Source organism: Empidonax traillii, unplaced genomic scaffold (assembly GCF_003031625.1).
Source record: "Empidonax traillii isolate 1590-97213 ecotype Southwest subspecies unplaced genomic scaffold, ASM303162v1 scaffold2091:size39087, whole genome shotgun sequence".
NCBI classification, from domain to species: Eukaryota; Metazoa; Chordata; class Aves; order Passeriformes; family Tyrannidae; genus Empidonax; species Empidonax traillii.
The window spans coordinates 1-20,652 of NW_020957284.1; the positions used below are offsets into that span (position 1 = coordinate 1).

The window sequence follows — 20,652 nt, forward strand, 5'->3', positions numbered from 1 at the left end:
AGCCCTGTGCCCCCCGATCCCCGGTACCCCAACCCCCTGCCCGCCGTGCCCACCGCAGGGTGTGCAGGGCAGCGGGAGGCAGCCAGCCCTGCCAGGCCTCGGCCATGGCGTCGTAGAGCCAGGCGGCTGACTGGTTCCCGCGCACGTAGGGCGGGGGGAAGGCGTTCACCGGGGTGGCCTCGTGGTTGCCCACGGCTGGGAAGACGCGCAGCCCCCCGAGGCGGGCGCGCAGCAGGGCCGTCACCGTACGCAGCGCCCGCAGCTGGTCCCCGCGGCTCTGCTGCCACACGTCGTGCGCGGGGATGTCCCCGGTCCAGTACGCGGCCGCGAACCCCGAGGTGCCGTTACCGGCGCCGCCGGTGCCGTCGCCGTCGTGGCTGCTGGCGTTGGGGAGCTGCGCCAGCAGCGCGTCGATGGTGTGCAGGGGCAGGTCGCACTTGCCGTAGGTGCCCCAGAACCCCGCGGCCCCCGGCCCGTCGTGGGGGGCCCCACGGCAGCACAGCGGGTCGGGGCAGGCGGCAGCGCTGCCCGGCGCGTACCGGCGGTCCCAGTGCAGGTCGGTGAGGAACAGGATGCGGGCGGTGGGCGCGCCGGGCGGCGGCGGCTTCGGGGGCCGCACCGGCGGCTTCGGGGCGGCAGGCAGGGACAGGTTCCAGGCACCCAGGATGTCCCAGTGGCCGCAGCGGGGGCCCAGCAGAAGCCCACAGGCCTCGGGCGGGCGCAGCACCGAGCGCGCCCAGGCCGCCACCACGTCGCGCTGGAACAGCTGCACGGCCTGCTGGCACACGGGTGGCCGCGCCAGCCGCAGCTCCTGGCACAGCCGCGACGCCACGCGCCCCACGCGCGCCACATTCGGCTCCAGCTGCGGGGGGACAATGGGATGGACACAGCTCCCCAAAACATGGGTGTCCCTGCTGCCCATGCCCAACAGCCCCCCAGGATAGGCCATGCACCCCAAACCCCAGCTGCCATCGCTGCTCCACGCCTGCCAGCCCTGCACCGGCATAGACGTGGCTCCCTGTTCCATGGCCATCGCTGCCCCATCCCCAGGATGGACCCCAAATCCCTCACTGTCCTTACTGCCCCATGCCCACCGGCCACAACCCCAGCACCCTGCCCCCCCATCTGTCCTCACTGCCCTGTGCCCACCAGCTCTCCGGGACGGACCCCACACCCTGATCCCTGGCTGCTGTCACTGTCCCACACCCACTGGCCACCCCACACCCTCAGCTGATTGTCCCGAGGTAAGAGGGGACCTACACGGCCCCCCATCCTCTCTGTCCCCTCTATCTGCCAGCCCGGTTCTCTCCTGGGGAAGGACACGGGTACCCCATGTCCCAACCCCAGCCTGTCCCTGTCCCTGCCTGCCCCCATTACCTCCCATCCCTGTCCCCGAACGATGCTGCCGGCCCGTCCTGGACTGTCTCAGTCCCTGTTCCCGTCCCTGTCCCAGCCCACCACTGTCTCAGCCAGTCGCTGCCCTGTCCGTCCCCGTTCCCCCAGGCAGAGCCCCTGGCCTGGCCCCACCCGGCCCTGTCCCCGTTCCCGTTCCTGTCCCAGCCTGTCACTCTCCCTGTCTCCGCCCGTCCCTGTCCCCGTTTCTGTCCCGGTCTCGTGCCCGTCACAAGCCTCGACCTGCCCCGGCCTGTCCCGGCCCAACCCCGTCACAAGGGACCGGCCTGGCCTGTCCCGTCCCTCTAACTGATCCTGTCCCTGTCCTGTCCCATTCCCTGTCCCCACTCCCGTCCCGTCCCCTCCGTCTTGCTCTGCCCGTCCCGGTGTCCTGATGTCCCGATGCCCGCCCATCCCCGTGCCCCGCCCGGTGTCCCTCGGGTGCCTCCCGTGACCCGGTGGCTCCAGGTCCCCCCGTGCCCACCTGCAGCGCCAGGTCCAGCGCCCCGAATAGCACCCGGCAGGCCGGGCACGACACGTTCCTCCAGCCCCAGCGCGGCGCCGCCGCCACCAGCTGCTCCCCGGGATCGGGGAGCGGCTCCGCCTGCGCCGGCCCCGGCAGCGCCAGCAGCGCCAGCGCGGCCAGGGCCAGCGGCAGCGACCGCGACAGGGACCGCGACATCGACCCCGTCGGGGCCCGGAGCCCGGCAGCCATGGCCGAGGCGCGGGGGGCGGGGCCGGAACGGGGCGGGGCCAGAACGGGGCGGGGCCAGCTCCGCTATTTACAGGCGGGAAGGTGGCACAGGGCGGTGAAAGGGGCGTGGCCTGTGCTAGAGGCGGGGTTGCCGAGAGCGAAGGGGGCGGGGCCGTGGCCAATAGCCAATGGCCGGAGGAGTTACGGGGAGGGGGCGTGGCTACCTGGGGAGACACACGAGGGGTGGGGCCTGCGCTGGAGCGCGGGGCATCACGGGAGATGGAGTCCTGGGGCACCTCGGCGGGCCGGGGCTGGAAAGGGGACACGGGGACTGTGGGGTCACCCCCCGGAGGACGCTGGGGTCACACCGCACCCGGGGCTCCCAGACCCTCGCGGCTGGTCGCGCCGTCGCCAGGTTCGGGGGTCCCCGCAGCGGAGGGTCCCAGCCCGCCGCCCTCCGAGCCCTGCGCGGTGCCAACCCGGGGCTGCCCCGCGGAGCCTCCGCGGTGGCCGGACTGGAGTGGTGGGAGCAGCGACGCTGAGGGGCACAGCTGTCGTGGGTGGGTGGGCACCAGTGGCACAGCTGTCGTAGGTGGGAATGGGACAAGTTTATTGTGACTGGAGCGGCGCGGGAGGACCCCGGGCTAGGGGCTTCTCAACTTCCCCCCCACCCAGCCTGCCCAGCCCCGAGGGTGCCCCTGCCCCGCCCTTAGCCCCCACCCAGACGGGGACTGAGGGCACTGGGGCTGCGTGGGGCTGGTGGGTGAGAGGGTCCCGGGAGGGCGGGGGGCTGGGAGTGCCCTGAGCTGGGAGGCACAGGGAGGTGAGGGGGCACAGGAGGTGCTGGCAGCGCCCGGGGGTTGCGAGGTGGGGGTCTGGCTCGAGGGAGTCCGGCTGGGGGAGGTCCAGCTCAGGGGGGCTGGGCTCAGGGAAGCCCCAGGCACTGGTGTGAGGGGGCTGGCAGGTCCCAGCTCACGGGAGCCCAGGCTGCTGATGGTGGTGTAGCTGAACTTGGAGAGTGAGGCTCTGGCCACGGGGGGCTCACGGAGGAGCGGGCTCATGGGGTAGGGGCTCAAGGGGGCCCCAGGCACCGGTGCTGGGGGGGCTCAAAGGGGTCCAGCTCAGGGTTCTGGCTCAGGGGGGGCCCAGGCTGCTGACGGTGGTGTAGCTGAACTTGGAGAGCGAGGCGCTGGCCATGGGGGGCTCGTCGTCGGGGGGGCGGCGGGGGCAGGCACGGCGGCACCCCCAGCCCGCACAGGTGGCCCCGAAGGCCTTGCGGAAGCGGCGGTTCATGAAGCAGTAGATGAGGGGGTTGGCGCAGGCCGAGGTGTAGGACAGCAGGTGGATGAAGGCGATGGGGGTCCCCGAGAGCGCCCTCTGGGCCGCCCGCGGGGCGAAGGCGCGCCAGGTGTTGGCGGCGAAGATGGGCAGCCAGCAGAGGAAGAACATGGCCACGATGACCACCAGCATGCGGATCACGCGCCGCTTGGCCGCCAGCTGGGCCCCTGAGCTGTTGACACGTGCCCGGTCCTGCTGCGCGTCCGCCCCCAGCGCCCGCAGCTCCAGCGCCGCGCCCGGGCGCGACAGCTGCAGGTAGCACCCGTCCCCCTCATCACAGCCGGGCACTGTGTCCCCCCCGGCACCACGCTGGGCTGTGGGGCGAGGGAGCGTGGTCAGGGCCATGGCACTGGGGGGACAGGCTGCACCCCAACACCGTGGGAGCATCCTCCGGGCGGTGGGATGGGGTGTTAGGGGAACAGGGCTATGGTCACACCACCATGGGGACCCGAGGCACCCCAACACCATGGCAGCATCCTTTCGGGGGTGGGACAAAGTGCAGGGGACACAGACACGTCCATGGCACCCTGGGGACACACTGCACCCCAAGGCTGTGGGAACATCCTACAAGGAGGTCCCTGGGAAAGGGGATGTCCCCGGGGAATCCCCCGCTGTGGAGAGCTGGGGTGGGGGCTCTACCCTCCCTCTCATTCTGGGGCAGGGTCACCCCCGGGGTCACTCTCATGCTGTCCCCTCACCTGTCGCCTCCCCCTTGACATGCAGCTCAAAGCGGATGCCACGGTAGAGCTCGCGGGAGATGAGCCCGTACGCCACCGTCATCACCACACCCGGGATGAAGAAGAGGACCAGGAGCAGCAGGACGTACCTGGGACATGTGGCCCCTGTCACTCAGTGTCCCCTCTCCTCCCGTGCCCCCGCGCCCCCTGGCACTCACCAGGCCTGCCGGATGCGCTCGCTGGGCCAGTGGTGCGTGCACTGCACGGGGGGCGGGCGGGGGGCGTGGGGGGCGGCGGGGCGCGTGGTGCTGTACACGGCGTAGGGCAGCATCAGCAGCGCTGCCAGTGCCCAGGTGCCAGCGATGACGCGGCAGGCGTGGGACCGCGTCTGCCAGGCACGCGACTGCAGCGGGTTGCAGATGGCACTGTAGCGCTCGAGGGCGATGGCCACCAGGCTGAAGGTGGACACGGCCACTGACACTCCTGGGGGGGGTAGGGGGGGTCAGTGGGTGCAGCATGATCCCACAGCCCCCTGTGACCCCCTGCAGCCCCCCGGTGCACCCCATGTGCCCATGAGGTAGGTGATGAGCCGCCCTACCCTGTGTCCCGCCGTACCCACGAGGCAGGACAGTCCCCCCCTCCCCGTACCCATGAGGCAGGACAATCCCCCCCCTCCCCGTACCCACGAGGCAGGACAATCCCCCCTCCCCGTACCCATGAGGTAGGCGACGAGCTTGCAGACGGTGTCGCCGAAGACGAAGGCGCCCATGAGGCCGGGCAGCAGGGTGAAGGGCATGCAGCACAGTGCCAGGAGCAGGTCGCTCAGCGCCAGGGACAGCAGGAAGCAGTTGGTGACGGTGCGCAGCCGCCGGTTCAGAGCCAGCACGGCCACAACCAGCGTGTTGCCCCCGACGCTCAGCACAAAGATCAGCGTGTACAGCACCACGCGCACCGCCACGTCCAGCTCTGCAGGCAGCCGCGTTGGGGACCCCAGGGCACCCCGAAGGCACCCTAAGGGTACCCCGATGGCACCCCAGAGGCACACCGAAGGCACCCCAGCACAGGTCCATGCACTGGGGCTCCGGCTGGCTCCACGGGGCTCAGTGCAGAGCCGACACCAGGCATCCCAGTGGCACCCCAAAGACACCCCCAGGGCACCCCGGAGGCACCCTGTCACAGGTACGGGCTCTGGAGCACCGGGGCTCCAGCGTGACCGGCTGCCTCGGTGGGGATCCGGCAGCTGAGCATCCCGGTTCTCCCCGTGTGGCTACCGCCGTGGGACCAGAGTGCTCCCCCTGACCCCCGGATCTGGTCCGTGAGGCTGGGGGGCCCCGAGCTTCGCGAGTGCCCCCATCCTGCCCACCCTCCCCCGGAGCTGGGCTCCCGGTTCGTTGGCAGCGCTGGGACATGACCGGGGACGTCCAGTCCCGGTAGCCGAGTGACAGCGGGGGTTGGTGGAGCCCGGCCGGGCGAGGGGGGACATTGAGAGCCCCAACCCTGGCGGTGGCGTGGGGGGGTTCCAGTCGGGGAATGGGACTGGGGGGTCCCAGCCCCGTTGGTGGGTTGGGATTGAGGGTCCCGGCTGGTCAGAGAGGAGGGGTTGGGGGTCCCTGCCTCGTCAGGGGGAAGGGGGTGTGGGGCGGGCGGTGGCTGTGCCACCCCTGTCGAGGTCCCCTCCGCCCTCCTGCTGCCCCGGTACAGCCCGGTGTGTCCTCTCCGGGACCCCCAGCGGGACCAGCGGGCAGTGCCGGGGCCGCCGAGCCTCCGGCCGGGGCGCAGGGACCGGCATGCGGGATGTGATGGGGGACACGGCGGGGGACGGGTGCGGCACCGGGCACGGACCGGGGGCACCGGGGTGCAGGGCTGGAAACACCGTGACGGCACGGCGGGACGATGCGGGGTGCCCGGGGGCGCAGGGTAGGGCACAGGGTGTCCCTTCTGCTTCCCCCTCCCACCCCCCCTTCATCTCACCTCTGGGCGCAGGGAGCCCACGGAGGCCCCTGCGGAGGAGGTCGCAGGCAGAGCTGTTGATCCCGGTGCCGTTCCCGGTGCCGTTCCCGGTGCCGTTCCCGGCGCGGCAGAGCAGCTCCTGCAGCGACTCGTTGAGGGACTGGGGATCCATGGCGGGGCCCCCCCGCCCCGCCCCCCCACCTCCGGCAGGAGGCACCGGGAGGGATCAGGCACCGGCAGGCTCCGGGAGGGACGAGGCTTCGCTCCGCTCCTCTCGGAGCCGCCGGTGGATGAGCGGGGGCGGCGCCCGGCGCGGGGCGGGCCGGGGCCGGGGGCGGGGGGCGGCGGCGGCGGCGGGGGGAGCCCGGGGGTGCGAGGGGAGCGCGGAGGAGTCGGGAACGGGGGAACCCGGGAGACGGCAGGAGGCACGGAGGGTCCGGGAAGCGGGGCTCGGGGGTTATCGGGCTGCAGGCGGAGCCCCGGGCGGGTCGGGGGGTTCGCAAAGGGCTCGCCGGGAGAGCTCCTGCGGCGCCGGGCGGCGCCGGCGGCCGTCAGCGCGGTGTCTGTCACTGTGGGGCTGTCACCGTGTCCCCGTGACTGACCCCGGCACGGCCCGGCGGGCGGGGGGTTCCGAGCTGTTTCCTGCTCCGGGACCAGCCCGGACCCCACCGCTCCCCCACTTCGACCCGTTCCCATGCCAGCCCCTTCCCCGTCCCAGTCCCGGTCCCCGTTCCGTAGCAGCAGCTGTTGGTGTCACCTGGCAATGGTTGTAGCTGCTACGTCCCCCCCCAGGTGATGTCTTAGTGCCGCGGGACTGATCCCCCAGCACCCCGACCCCTCCCGCGACCCCGAGCTCCGGTGGAACCTCGAGCCTCGGGCAGTTCCTGCACCCGTCTGGGACCCCGTGACCAAGAAGGACCCTGTGCCCTGGGGATACCCTTCATTCTCGGGGGACCCTGTCCTCCAGGGTGTCCGTGTGCTATGGAAGGACCCTGTGCTTTGGGAGGAACCTGGCCCCCGGGGGGAACCTGTGCCCTGTGGGAAGCCTGTGCCCCCCTGTGACCCTGCACCCCACTGGGACCCTGTGCCCTAGTGGAACCCTGTGTCCTGGGAGGACCCTGTGCCCTGAGGGGACCCTGCACCGTGGGGGTACCCTGTGCCCTTGGGGGACCTTGTGTGCCACTGCGACCCTCTGCTATTAGAGAACCTTCTACCATTAGGGGATTCTGTGCCCTGGGCAGACCTTGATCTCTGAGAGGACTCTGGGCCTTGGAGGGACCCTGCACCCTGGTGGGACCCCATCCTCCAGCAGGACCCTGTACCTTGGGGGCACCCTGCATCTTGGAGGGATCCCAGTCCCCAACAGGAGCACGGGCCCTGAGTTGACACTGCACCTCCGTTGGACCCTGTGCCCTGGGGGGACTCTGTCCCCCAGCAGGACCCCGCGTCCTGGCCAGCTGCTGTGGTGTGGCCATTCCTGCTGCCCCAGCCATCCCCGCTGGCTTGTCCCGCTTCTGCCTCAGGTGCAGCCGCCCCTCGAGGCGCTGGATGCGCAGGGCCATGCGCAGGGCGCTGGCCTCCAGCTGTGCCAGCAGCCGGGCCGCCTGTGTCTGCAGCCCCTCCAGGGCCACCTCCAGCCCCTGCAGCTGCCGCTGAGCCTCGGCCTCGGCTGCCACCGCCGCTGCCTCGGCGCCCGTGTCCAGCCGGCCCATGCCCAGCAGCAGCTCCCGGCCCTTGGCTTCCATGGCAGCGCGGGCACGGGGGAACTCGACCAGCACCTCGGCCAGGTCCTCCTTGCCCAGGCAGAACAGGTCGGAGTAGCCGATGCTCAGGATGTTGGCCGTGCGCCTGTTCCCCGCCGTGTTCCCTGTGGGGTGGGGGGCCGTGAGCCAGGGGGGCCGCAGGGCGGTGTTGGGGTGCGGCACGGGGCTCACCCTTGATGTTGATGAGGCTGATTTCCCCGAAGTAGAGCCCCTCGCCCAGCACGGCCAGCTGCGTGACGCCGTCCTCGGCCACCACGGCCAACCGGCCCTCGCGGACGAAGTACATCTCGCGGCCCACGTCCCCGCGCCGGCACACGAACTCGCCGGGGCCGAAGACCTGCGGACGCAGGCGCAGCACCAGCTGGCGCAGCACCTCGTGCCCCCAGCCGCGGAACAGCCCCACGCGCCGCAGGGCCGGCAGGTGCACGCTGGCCGCCACCTCGGCCCGCAGCCCCCGCGGCAGGTGCTGCAGCACGGCCTGCTCGGCCGGCAGCTTGCGCTGCATGCGCAGGTGCTGGTGCCAGCGCGCCACGCGCCCCACCAGCCGCCCGCCCGCGCCGTGAGCCCGCAGGTACCGCCGCACCGGCCCCGCGTCGGGGTAGAAGGCGGCGTCGGCCGCGCTGAGGTTGGCGATGACGGCGCTGATGCTGCCGGTGATGGTGGCGAAGCCCAGCACGGCCAGCAGGAAGCCGGCCATGGTGAAGAGGAACTCCTCCTCGTGCCGCGGCTCCGGCGTGTCGCCCACCATGGCCAGCACCAGCGTGGAGAAGTAGAAGCTGTGCAGGTATTGGCGCAGCGGGCGCGCTGAGGCGGGGCACACCCAGGGGTCGGTGCCCAGCCCCAGCCGCACCGACAGCGCGAAGTAGAGGCAGCCGTGCCAGTGGATGCCCAGCACGAGGTACATCATCAGCTTGGCCACGCGGAAGGCGTTGGGCCGCCCCGTGTGTGTCTCGCACCGGTCGAAGGCCTCGAAGAGCCGTGGTGCCCGCAGGCAGCGGTTGGCACGTGCCACCGGCACCCCCAGGACCCCTGGGACCCCCGGGAGCAGGCAGAGCAGCTCAGTGGGCAGCACAGCTGCCACATCCCAGACGAAGGCCCAGGAGTACAGGTAGCGCCTCCGCAGCCGGCTGATGTCCTGCACCAGTATGCCATCCTCCAGAAAACCTGGGGGGCAGCCAGGCAGGTCATGACACTGGGGGTGCCCAGGAGAGTTGAGGGGTAGGGGTTTTGCAGGAGGTCCCTGTGATGGAAGGGGATGGCGGTGGGGAGCAGGTGGATGCCTGCCGTGGGGTGTGGGAGGGTCCTGGAGACCAGTACCTCTGGATGGGCACCCTGAGGGATGTCACTGGGGGTCCCCCGGGCTGCTGTGGGTTTGAGGGGTCAGCAGTGGGTGCTGGGACCCCAGAGTGCCCAGCCAGATCCCCATCGTGCAGGGTTGGGTAACAGCTGTGCCTGGTGGGAGTGCACCTGTGTGTGCATGCGTGTGTCTGTGTGTGCAAATGTGTACACACCTCTACGTGTGTGTGTGTGTAACACACCTGTGTGTGTGTGTGAAACACACCTGTGTGTGTGTAACACATCCGTGTGTCTGTGTGTGCAAATGTGTACACACCTCTACGTGTGTGTGTGTGTAACACACCTGTGTGTGTGTGTGAAACACACCTGTGTGTGTGTGAAACACACCTGTGTGTGTGTAACACACCCGTGTGTCTGTGTGTGTTTACACACCTGTGTGGTAGTGTAGGTGTGTAACACACCCGTGTCTCTGTCTGGGTGTAACACATCCGTGTGTCTGTGTGTGTACACACCTGTGTGGTAGTGTAGGTGTGTAACACACCCGTGTGTCTGTGTGTGTACACACCTGTGTGGAGGCGCACAGCGATGTCCAGCAGGTACAGTGCATCACTGAGCCCGTCCAGGCCCTGCCACAGCCCCGCATGTGCCTCCTGCACCTCAGGGAAGCAGCACCTGGGGTGCGGGTGACATCACAGGGCGTCACCAGGACAAGGCCGAGGGGGCCAGGACGCCCCACACTCCCACCCTGACCCCCCTGCCCAGCACCTGAGGATGAGGACGACCCAGTTGTAGAGGATGGGCAGCACCATGAGGCTGATCCACCAGTAGTGCCAGTCCCCGGCAGGGTCAAGGGTCCACCTCTGAGGAGTGGCGGTGCTGCGGGTACACCCGATCGCCGCTCAGGACCCCTGGCCCTGCTGCCCTGTGCCCACCCCCAGCTGCCAGGGGCTCTCGGGCTCAGCCCCCTCCCAGCACCTGTGGGACAGAGGCGGTCCCTGCAGTGCCCCCACCCCAGCCCTGCAGTGGGCAGCCCTGCCCTGCTCACCCTGCGGCGTGTGCGGTGCTGGTGCCAGCCTCAGCCCTGGCCACGGGTCTGGAGGTGCCGCACGGCCGGAGCCAGGCCCAGTGGCAGGACAGGAGGGAGCTGAGGGGCTGCATCCTGCACGATGGGGGTCCTGTGCGTTCCGGTACCCGGTGGGTCCTGTGCATCCACCTGCTGGGTCCTGTGCTGGGTCCCGTGCCCCTCAGCACCCGGCAGGTGCCCAGCCCTGAGCGCGGTCCCTCGAGGAGTCCCGGCCACGTGGCTCCTGCGGCACCAGGCGCGTCCTGGCAACGTGGAGTCCCTGGGGCACCCACGGTCCCCCTGGGATGCCCGGGCTGTGGCAGCCACGGCTCCAGGTGCACTGGGCAGGCCAGGGCATGGAGCTGTGGCCAGGTGTGCTGGGGCCCAGGCCAGGCCCCAGTGGCAATGCCGGTGCCAGGCAGTGCCCTCTGCAGAGTTGGTGGCAGTTCCTGGTAACTGGTGCGTGTGCCAGAGCTGTGCCCGGTACGGGGTTACCTTGCACGGGGTGCCCAGTGCAAGGTTATCTGATAGATGGGTGCCCAGTTCTAAGGGTCCTGGTACAGGGGTGCCTGGTTCTGGAGTGCCCAGTTCCAAGGGGTCCCCACACCCAGCTATCCAGTTCCCAGTGCCTGGCTCAGGGGAGTGCCTGATTCTGGGGTGCCCAGTTCCAGGGATGCAGTGTGCTGGGGCTCCTGGTACACGGTACAGGGGTGCCCAGTTCCAGAGGGTTCCCAGTACAGAGTATGGGGTTCACAGCTCAGGGGGGTGCCGGGTTTCTGGGGATGCCTCATGACATGGGGTGTCTGTACTGGGCTACTTGGTTGCAGGGGTCCTGGTACAGGGGTACCCAGTTCCTGATGCCTGCCTCGGGGGGGGGCCCAGTTTCTGGGGATGCCTCACTCCAGAGGGTGCTGGGACAGGGTCACTCACTTCCAGGGGGGCCCGTACGTGGTCACTCGGTGCCGGGGGTGCCCATACAGGGTCACTTGGCTCCAGGGGTGCCCATGCGGGGTCACTTGGTGCCAGGAGTGCCCACACAGGGTCACTCGGTTTCAGGGGTGCCCATGCGGGGTCACTCGTTTCCGGGGGTGCCCATACAGGATCACTCGTTTCCGGGGGTGCCCATACAGGATCACTCAGTGCCGGGGGTGCCCATACGGGGTCACTCGGTTTCAGGGTTGCCCACACAGGGTCACTCGGTTTCAGGGTTGCCCACACAGGGTCACTCGGTTTCAGGGGTGCCCATACGGGGTCACTCGGTTTCAGGGGTGCCCATACGGGGTCACTTGGTTTCAGGGGTGCCCACACAGGGTCACTCGGTTTCAGGGTTGCCCACACAGGGTCACTCGGTTTCAGGGGTGCCCATACGGGGTCACTTGGTTTCAGGGGTGCTGGTACAGGATCACTCGTTTCCGGGGGTGCTCGTTCAGGGTCACTCGGTTCCAGGAGTGCCCGTATGGGCTCACTCGGTTTCAGGGGTGCCCACACAGGGTCACTCGGTGCCGGGGGTGCTGGTACAGGATCACTCGGTGCCAGGGGTGCTGGTACAGGGTCACTCGTTTCCGGGGGTGCCCACACAGGGTCACTCGGTTTCAGGGGTGCCCATGCGGGGTCACTCGTTTCCGGGGGTGCTGGTACAGGATCACTCGGTGCCGGGGTGCCCATATAGGATCACTCGTTTCCGGGGGTGACCATACAGGGTCACTCGTTTCCGGGGGTGCCCACACAGGGTCGCTCGGTGCCGGGGGTGCCCATATAGGGTCACTCGTTTCCGGGGGTGCCCACACAGGGTCGCTCGGTTTCAGGGGTGCCCATATAGGGTCGCTCGGTTTCGGGGGTGCCCGCTCAGGGATTCCCCTTCCTCAGTTCCCACGCTCCCCGGGCCCCGCCCCCATAGAAGCGCAGCCAATGAGCGCTCGGCTCTCCCGGCCCGTCCCCGCCCCCTACACCGGGCCGCGCCCCCAAGGTGTGGTGGGCGGGGCCGTGCCGGGTGGGCGGGGCCAGCGCGGTGCGTCGGGCGCGGCGCGAAGATGGCGCCGGGCGTGAGGGGCCCGCGGCGGGGGTGGGCGGTGAGCGGCGGGACGGACCGGGACGGACCGGGGGGATCGGCGCGGCCGGGACAGCGCCAGCGGGACACCCCGCATGGTGCACGGCGGCAGCGGCGGGCACCGCGGGCGGGGCGGGCCCCGTGGCCGGGCCGACCGAGCTTCCGCCGCGGTCCCGGCGCGCCCGGGCCGCCGCCCGCCCTTGGCCGTGCGGAACCGCCCGGGCCGGGCTGGGTCGGGCCAGGCCGTGTCCGGGGCGGGGGAGCCGTGGCGGGACCGGGCCTGGGTGTGTCGCGGTGCCGTGGGGCAGGGGCCCGGTGCCGGGGGGGCCCGGAGCGGCGCGGGGCCCCGGGGGGTCCCGGCTCCGCGTCCGACGCCTCCTCTGCCCTCTCCAGATGCGGCGCTGACGGGACGGGACCGCCGCGACCTTGACCCAGGTAGGCGGCCCGGCCCCGGGGCATGGGGAGGTCCCGGTCCCGCGTAACCCCGGGGTCTGGGGGACTACCGGTCCCGGTATCACCGCGGCCCTGGGACTGGGGGTGTCGGGGTGGGCAGCACCTCCCGCGGGCGGGGGGACAGCAGCCCCGGAGTGGGACAGCCCTGTCGCCGCGGGGAAGTCCTCACCTTCACCGGGACCACTGACGTCCCGCGGTGAACCCCCTGGTGACCCCCACACCGTGCTCCCCCTCCCGGGGTGCATCGGAGGGGCCGGTGCCCACCACCATACCCCCCAGCACTGGCTACAACCCCCTGCCCGTGGTGGCCGTGCCCCTGCTGTCCCTGCCCCAAGTGTCCCTGCTACTCCCCTGCTGCCAGACCCTTGCTGCAGCCCGGTCCATCGGCACTGGGGTGTCACCGGTGTGATGAGACAGCCCCATGCCATGTCCTGGCCGTGTCCCCTCCCTCACAGGAGGAGCTGCCAGGTCAAGGTGTGGGGGCATTGGTGGCAGGACGGGGGTGGTGGAAGCAGCCAGTGTCTCTGTCCCATGGCATGGCTTGCTGTGTGCCAGACGGGTCCCTGTGCTGGGATGTCCCTGCTGTGCCACGTTGTGGCCTGTGGCTCTGTGTCTGTGCTGGGGTTGTGCAGGGCTGTGGTTCTGCGCTGGCACTGCCCTGGCATTCGGCAGCTCTAACTTTAGCAGGCACACGAGCCCTGGCGTGTGGGTGGGACATGGGACAACGGCTGTGCTGGTATAAATAGCCAGCCCTGCCTGTGCTGTGTCCCACTGCCCTGGCTCCAGCCACTTCTCGTTTCTCCTCCTGTGGTTTGGGGTGTCTTTAATGGTGTTTTCACTTCCCTCAGCCCTATGTGGGGGCTGTGGCACTGGCTCTCGGTGCCACCACTCTCCCCACATGCTGCTGGGGGACTCCTGGTGTCTCAATGTCCCCAGGTGTCCTGGGGGCCACTCGGTTCCCAGTCCCGTGCCAGGACACAGGGCCTTATAAATATCCCCGGCAGCACCATCATGGCACACCAGCTGTGGGTGCTGCTGCCTGGGGGTGGGAGCTGTCCTGATGGGTGCTGGGTGCTCCTCACACCCACGCTGGGCCAGTTCCCGGTTCAAAGTCCAGTGCTGGGTGTGAGCAGGGCTGAATGCAGAGTTTTCTGGCCACTGCTGCTCCAGCACACTTGCCCTCCCTGCCCTGGCCCAGCTCCCAGCACTCCAGCTTGCCTGCCTTCCTTCCCTCCTGCCTTCCCTCCTCCCTCCCTCCCTCCCTGTTGCTGGGTGCAGAGCTGGGCTGGGGTGTCCCTGACCGCCCCTCTCCCCGCAGCCACTGGCAGCAGCATGGAGAGAGGACCCTGGTGCCCTGCTCACTCACCTGTACCCCCGCGGCGGTCCCAGGACGCAGCCGGAGCAGCTGGGGCCCCCCGGCGCTGCCCGTGACCGCCGTGCCCCGTGTGCCGATGGAGAGGATGAGCTGGCTGAGCAAGCTGACCCCGCGGGCGGGCGGGCAGCGAGCCCCCCGCAGCGCCAGCCTGCAGCCCCCCGTCACCGCCGACCCCGAAACCTGCCTCATGGTCTTCAAGAACCACTGGGCGCAGGTGAGCGGGGCGCAGGGGTGGCGGGGACCTGCCACCCCCCAGCCCCTGGCACCCGCCGCTGAGTGCCCCCTCACGCAGGTGCTGCGGATCCTGGAGCGGCACGGGAGCAAACCGGCCCCCGACGACCTCAGCGCTGTCCGCAACAACACCTACCAGATGCTGAACCTGCTGGCCGAGGACCGGCCCCGGGGGGATGGCGACAGGTCCCAGGGGGACGGGGACATGGCCTGCGGGCCCATCCTGGACTTCGTGGCTGCTGAAAACCTTCTGGAGCGGCTCCTGTGCTGGCACCTGCAGGGAGACTTCACCGAGGAGAGGAAGGTGTGTGATGGGGGGTGGAGGGGACAAGGGGGGGTCTGTGGGAGTGGGGGGCTTGCAGGGAGCCAGGACAGGCTGGATTGAAGGGGTGAGGGTGGTGTGGTGAGGATCAGCCAGGCCAAGGGCTGGATGCTGCACCTGGGGAGGTTCAGGTTGGATTTAGGTTGGAACTAGAGGGGCTTTAAGGTCACTTCCAGTCCACACCATCCTGTCATTCTGTAATATTGGGGAAAATTCCTTTTGGAAAAGGCTGTTCAGCCCTGTCACAGGTGGCCCAGGGCAGGGCTGGAGTCCCCACCCCGGGGGGATTTCACAGCTGTCTGGCTGTGGCACTCGGGTACAGGGCTCAGTGGTGGGCTGGGCAGCCCCGAGGGAGCAGCTGGACCCAGGAGTCTTGGTGCCTTTCTCCCCCTGATCATGCCTCTGTTCCCAGGTGGAGCAGCTGAAGCTGTACGAGATGTTGATCAGCCAGGCCCGGCAGCCGCTGCTGCGGCACAAGGCGGTGCTGACGCCGCTGCTGCGCCTGCTCAGCGTGTGCGCCGAGCCCGCCTCGGCCTCGCTCGAGAACAGCCTGGTGCTGCTGCTCAACCAGCTCTGCGTCTCCGTGGCCCGCGAGCCGGCCATCCTGGAGCTCTTCTTCCACAGCCACACAGACCAGGGCCCCGCCAACCTCATCATCTTCTCGCTCCTCATCCCCTTTATCCACCACGAGGGCGCGCGGGGCCAGCAGGCGCGCGACGCGCTGCTGCTCATCATGGCCATGTCGGCCAGCAACCGCGCTGTGGCACAGTCCATCACCGACAACTCCTACTTCTGCCCGGTACGGACCTGCCAGAGGGGCCTCCCCTCCCTGGGGCACGGCTGGGACACGGCTGGGTTGGGCCATTGGGGCAGGAGCTGTGGACAGGCCTGGAGGGAGGAGTCCTGCCCAGGATGGGGGGCTCGGCTATGGGAGGGGTCCACAGGTGATGGGGGGTCTGGAGATAATGCGGGCCTTGGAGGTGATGGAGAGTTTGGGAGTGATGGGAGGCTTTGGGATAGAGGGCTTGGGGGTGATGGGGGCCTGGAGATAGCATGGGGATGGGGGGCCTGGGAATGATGGGGAACTCGGAAGATGGCAAGGGACCTGGGGATGATGGAGGGTCTGCAAGTGATGGGCTTGGAGGTGACAGGGGGCCTGGGGATGGAGTGCTTGGGAATGATGGGTTGGAGATGATGGAAGGCTCAGTGCTGGGCTGGGGACAAGGAGTCCCTGGGGCCAGGGTGGGACACAGGGCCCAGTCCAGCTTCCCTGCCTGAAGCAGGGCTGGAGGGGGGCAGGTTCCTTTGGGATTAGGGTTCAGGGGAGGCTGATCGGGTCCAGTGGCCAGAGGTCCAAGGGGCCACGGGGCAGCTGAGTACCCAGGTGAGTACCCAGGTGTGTCCCCAGGTGCTGGCCACGGGCCTGAGCGCCCTGTACTCCTCCCTGCCCCGCAAGATCGAGGTGCGGGGGGACGACTGGCACTTCCTGCGCCGCGAGGACTGGATCGGCGTGTCCTCTCTCGTCCTCTTCATGAACTCGCTTGAGTTCTGCAATGCTGTCATCCAGGTGGGGCTGGGGGACTGTGGGGGGCTCCCAGGCCTGTAGGGGGACGCCTGACCCTTCCTGTGGCCCCGCAGGTCGCCCACCCACTGGTGCAGAAGCAGCTGGTAGATTACGTCCACAACGGGTTCCTCGTGCCTGTGATGGGGCCGGCGCTGCACAAGGTGAGGGACTCCCAGCAGCAGGCACAGGGTGGGGGTCTGCTGCCCCTATCCCTGCCTGTGTGAGTGGGCAGGGCCACAGAGTGCCCATCCTGTGCTGCGTGTCCCACAGACCTCAGTGGAGGAGATGATCGCCAGCACGGCGTACCTGGACCTGTTCCTGCGCAGTGTCAGCGAGACGGCGCTGCTGAAAACCTTCCTGCGCTTCGTGCTGCTGCACCGGCACGACAACGCCACCATCCTGGACACGCTGGTGGGCCGCATCAACAGCAACTCCCGGGTGAGCCCCGTGGCCCCCAGCACCCCCATCCCATCCCATTCTTAACATCCCCATCCCATCCCAGACACGCTGGTGGGTCACATCAACAGCAACTCCATAGGTGAGCCCCCTATGGCCCTCCAACATCCCCTTCCCATCCCCAACATACCCCAGCCTCTACATGGTGGTGGGCTGCACCTACAGCAACTCTTATGTGAGCCCTTGTGGCCCCCACGGCCCCCCATCATCCCTGTCCTTGTCCCATTTACATTCCATCCCCATTGCACATTTGTCCCATTTCCCTTCCATTCTCAATATCCCCGTCCCCAACATCCTCATCCCATTCCCATCCCCTGCCCTGCTGCCCCCCTGACGCCTGCGCTGTCCCCAGCTGTGCATGGTGTCCCTGAGCCTGTTCCGGACCCTGCTCAGCCTCAACTGCGAGGACGTGATGCTGCAGCTGGTGCTCAGGTAACGGGGGCTGGAGGGGCTGGGGAGGTCACCTGCTGCCACCCCATTCCAGGGGCTTCTCTGGGATGGGACCTGGGGCTTCATTCCCAGCTGCACACGTGGGTGTGGGACAGCCATGTTGTTGCCCAGCTGTGAAGGGGCTGGGGTCCCATGGGATGTCCCCGTCCCTGTGTCCACCCCTGCAGCCCCTCCGTGCCCCCCTGCTCCCAGGTACCTGCTGCCCTGCAGCCACGTGATGCTGAGCCAGAAGCGGGCGGTGCGGGACCTGGACATCTACGGCAAGACGGCGGCCAAGTTCCTGTCGCTCATCCCACGCTGCTGCCGTCCCGAGAGCCCCCCGCCACCCCCCGACCGGGACGAGGAGCCCCCTGCCCGTGCCAGGGGTATGGCACCATGGCCCCTCGCACACCCTCCCCATCCTGGCTTGGTGCTGAACCCCCTCCCAGGCTTTCTGTGGCCCCTCAGACCCTATCCTGTCCCAGGACTGAGGCCCCTGTGCCATCCCTGTGGCCCCTCAGACTTTGTTGCCATTCCATCCTGGCACTGAGCTCTCTTGCTGTCCCCATAGCCCCTGGGACCCCCTCTGTCCTAGTGCTGAGTGCCCCTATGCCATCCCCACAGCACCTGGGACCCCATCCGTATCTGGGCTCAGAGCTGAGCCCATCCCTGTGGCCCCTCAGACCCCCTCCCTGTCCCAGCATTAAACCCCCTCCCACCGTTCCTGTGGCCCCTCAGACCCAACCCCGAGCTTGGTGCTGACACCTGTGTCCTCCCCTCAGACCCCCTCGCCCCCCAGCTTGGTGCTGACCCCCCTTCCCCCCACAGCCCACGGCAGCCCCGGCGCAGACGCCCCTCCGGCACCGAAGCCCTCCACGCCGTCCCGCCTCTCCTTCTTCATGCGCCAGGCGAGCACAGCCCCTGCCGAGGCGGCCACGCCCCGCTCCCCCGGCCCCCCTGCGGGCAGCCCCCCGTGCGCCGGTGCCCGGGACGAGGTGGCAGAGCTGGACAGGAACTATCTGGAGTACCTGCGGGACGCGCGGCACAGCATCGACCGCTGCGCCTGGGCCTGCCGCGTCTGGTCGGCCCCCTACGACGGCGAGGACCCCCGCGCCCCCGGCCCCCCGCCCGACCCTGACAGCCCCCTGGCGCGGCCCCCGGGACCCCCCACCCCGCGGACTAAGAAGCGGGGGTTGCCCGAGGAGGGGGCGCGGGAGGTGCCAGGGGGGCCCTTTGGGGGGGATGAACCTGGTGTGGGGGGGTCCGGCTCCGAGCCCCGGGACGGGGGGACGCTGGTGAACGGGGCGCACGCAGCGGCCGAGCCGGGGCGGCCCGAGGGGGACGTGGTGGTGAAGAAGGTCCGTCGGAGCCCCCAGGGCGAGGGGGAGGGCGTTGAGGGGGCTCCGAATGGGGCCCCCCAGGCGCAGCCCCCCGGCTGGGAGCCGCTGCCATCGGTGGACTCGCTGCTGGAGGAGCTGCTGGCCCGCGCTCCCACCGAGCCCCCCGGCACCGGCGTCTCCATTGAGGCCTTCACCGAGGAGCTGCGTGAGATCGAGGCCGAGATGCGGAACGGGGGTGTGGGGGGACCCCCAGCCGCCCCCCTGGAGCCCCCCGAGCCGCCCCTGTCCCGCGAGGAGGAGGAGGCCTTTGCCAGCTTCGCCGCTCTGCCCGAGGGAGACGCGGGTGCCGGGCGGGCGCTGCCACGGCCCCCAGACCCCCTGGCGCAGGTGGTGGCCAGCCCGCCGCGGGTGGTGGGGCCGCCCCCCAGCCAGCCCTTCACAGGTGGGCTTGTGGGGGATGGGGTGGATGTCCCGGCTGCCAGCAGGGCCCTATCTGACCCCTACATGTCCCCAGGCCCCTTCGTGTCGGTGCTTTTCGGGAAGCTGGAGAACATGCCCCACAACTCGCTCTACGTCAACTTCCTGCTGACGGGGCTGGTGGCCCAGCTGGCCTGCTACCCCCAGCCCCTGCTCCGCTCCTTCCTGCTGAACACCAACATGGTCTTCCAGCCGAGCGTGAAATCCTTGCTCCAGGTATGGCTCCCGGGACCCTCTGCCCTCATTGAGTCATGGGAAAGGGTTGGAAAGGCCCCCAAGACGGTTGAGTTCCCCCAGCACTGCTCAGCCCAGCACTGCTCAGCCCACCACTGCCCCATGCCCCCAGGTGCCATGGGAACATGGCTGTTATTCCCCCACAGGGAAAGGGATCCCCCATGCCCATGGACCCCTTCTTCCTTTATGGCACCTCCATCCTGTGGTCCTGCAGGTGCTGGGCTCGGTGAAGAACAAGATTGAGAGCTTTGCCGCCAGCCAGGAGGATTTCCCAGGTCTGCTCTTCAAGGCCAAGAAGTACCTGATCGCCCGGGGACGGCTGGACTGGGCTGAGGGCCCTGGGGCCACCCCTGCCCTGCGGCGTCCTGACACCCTGGGTGAGGGCACAGCCTCGGTGGGGGCTGGGGGCTGAGTGAGGGGCTGGGGGTCCGGGGGAACTGGGGGCTGTGTGAGGGGCTGGGTGTGCTCAGGGGGCTGGGGGCTGTGAAACCAGTGGGGGCTGTGCAGGGAGTTGGAGGCTGTGGGGTGGGCTGGGGGGCAGGGCTGGGTCCTGGGGGCTGCACGCTGTGCTGTACAGGAGGCTGGGGGCTGCATTAAGGGCTGAGGTCTGCCCTGTGCATTGCCCTGGGGCTGTGGGCTGGTGAGGAGGGGCCGGGGGATGCATGGATTGTAGGCAAGGGCTGGGGACTGTCCCCTGCATTGCCCAGAGGCTGAGGGCTGCACGTGGTATGACGGGCTGTGGGGAGGGCTGGGGGCTACAGGGTGTGTTAACAGGGGGTCTGGGGTCTCTCCGTGGGGAGTGTGAGTCTGAGGGACGTGTGGGGTCTCTGCAGTGGCTGGGGGGAGTCTGGGGGCAGATGAGGGCATGGATGCCACCCCCTGTGTGCCCCCAGCCCGCAGCCGGAAGCCGTCCCTGGGGGAGCTGCTGCTGCGCCACGCCAACAGCCCCACGCGCGCTCGGCACGCAGCACAGCTGGCGCTGCAGGGGCTGCGGGACGGGGGGCTGCACCCCCTGCCCCCCCTGGCGCCCCCGGCGCGGCACGGCGAGGCCCTGCGTGTGCGCAATGCCGTGTACTGCGCCGTCATCTTCAGCGAGTTCCTCAAGGAGCTGGCGGCCATCGCCCAGGCCCACGCCGTCACCTCCCCCTTCCTCACCGAGCCCCCCGAGGAGTGACCCCTGGGCCCCTTTTTAACCCCGGACTCGGACCTTTTTAATTTATTGGGGCGGAGCTGGGCTGAGGCCGGGCTGCACTTTGGACACGAGTGGCCGCCCCCAGCCCTGTGCCCCGGGGGGCAGGGCAGGACCCTGGGGGTCCCCGGGGCTTGCGGGGTGGGGGAGTGCGGGGCGGGCTGGCTCTGCCCCCCTCGGCCCCCGGGGGTCCCCAGCGCCCACCCAGCTGCTCTCTATGCAACCCCCAGGGTGTGGGGCTGGGGGGGCGCGGGGAGGCCGTGCATGGGGAGGGTGTGTGTGTGTCTGTGCTGTGTAAAACCCTTCAGAATAAAGGGTCTGGTCGAGGGCATCGTGCCTTGTCCGTGGTGCTGTCGGGGCAC

The 20,652-nt window shown here is 69.4% G+C and overlaps 4 protein-coding genes across 5 annotated transcripts; 1 reads left to right on the forward strand and 3 right to left on the reverse strand.

Annotated features, from left to right (window-relative positions):
- Window positions 1-10: 10 nt before the first annotated feature.
- Window positions 11-2,083, reverse strand: LOC114071540 (sphingomyelin phosphodiesterase-like; the record flags this gene model as incomplete). Its single annotated transcript, XM_027909389.1, has 2 exons — window positions 1,877-2,083; window positions 11-862 (listed from the first exon to the last, which is right to left on the reverse strand). Coding segments are annotated over exons 1-2 (1,050 nt in total), but the record flags the coding sequence as incomplete, so codon positions are not given.
- A 794-nt stretch (window positions 2,084-2,877) lies between these two features.
- CCKBR (cholecystokinin B receptor) lies at window positions 2,878-6,243 on the reverse strand. The gene is made up of 5 exons (XM_027909390.1): window positions 6,073-6,243; window positions 4,816-5,067; window positions 4,320-4,584; window positions 4,123-4,250; window positions 2,878-3,738 (listed from the first exon to the last, which is right to left on the reverse strand). Exons 1-5 carry the CDS (start codon window positions 6,221-6,223, stop codon window positions 3,221-3,223), a joined length of 1,314 nt encoding a protein of 437 aa, XP_027765191.1. The 5' UTR covers window positions 6,224-6,243; the 3' UTR covers window positions 2,878-3,220.
- Window positions 6,244-6,991: 748 nt separating this feature from the next.
- On the reverse strand, window positions 6,992-12,679 carry LOC114071542 (cyclic nucleotide-gated cation channel alpha-4-like). Its single transcript, XM_027909391.1, has 7 exons — window positions 12,121-12,679; window positions 11,104-11,188; window positions 9,876-9,986; window positions 9,676-9,782; window positions 7,986-8,978; window positions 7,374-7,918; window positions 6,992-7,030 (listed from the first exon to the last, which is right to left on the reverse strand). Exons 1-7 carry the CDS (start codon window positions 12,677-12,679, stop codon window positions 6,992-6,994), a joined length of 2,439 nt encoding a protein of 812 aa, XP_027765192.1.
- On the forward strand, window positions 12,543-20,442 carry FAM160A2 (family with sequence similarity 160 member A2). Of its 2 annotated transcripts, XM_027909394.1 has the most exons (13): window positions 12,543-12,655; window positions 13,992-14,262; window positions 14,341-14,583; window positions 15,014-15,400; window positions 16,010-16,168; window positions 16,240-16,326; window positions 16,436-16,603; window positions 16,974-17,053; window positions 17,264-17,436; window positions 17,879-18,832; window positions 18,905-19,083; window positions 19,316-19,478; window positions 19,995-20,440. In XM_027909394.1, exons 2-13 carry the CDS (start codon window positions 14,125-14,127, stop codon window positions 20,273-20,275), a joined length of 3,012 nt encoding a protein of 1,003 aa, XP_027765195.1. In that variant the 5' UTR covers window positions 12,543-12,655; window positions 13,992-14,124; the 3' UTR covers window positions 20,276-20,440. The 2 variants fall into 2 exon arrangements, with proteins under 2 accessions (XP_027765195.1, XP_027765196.1); XM_027909395.1 differs by lacking the exon at window positions 12,543-12,655 and having other exon boundaries at window positions 14,114-14,262; window positions 19,995-20,442.
- The last annotated feature ends 210 nt before the right edge of the window (window positions 20,443-20,652 follow it).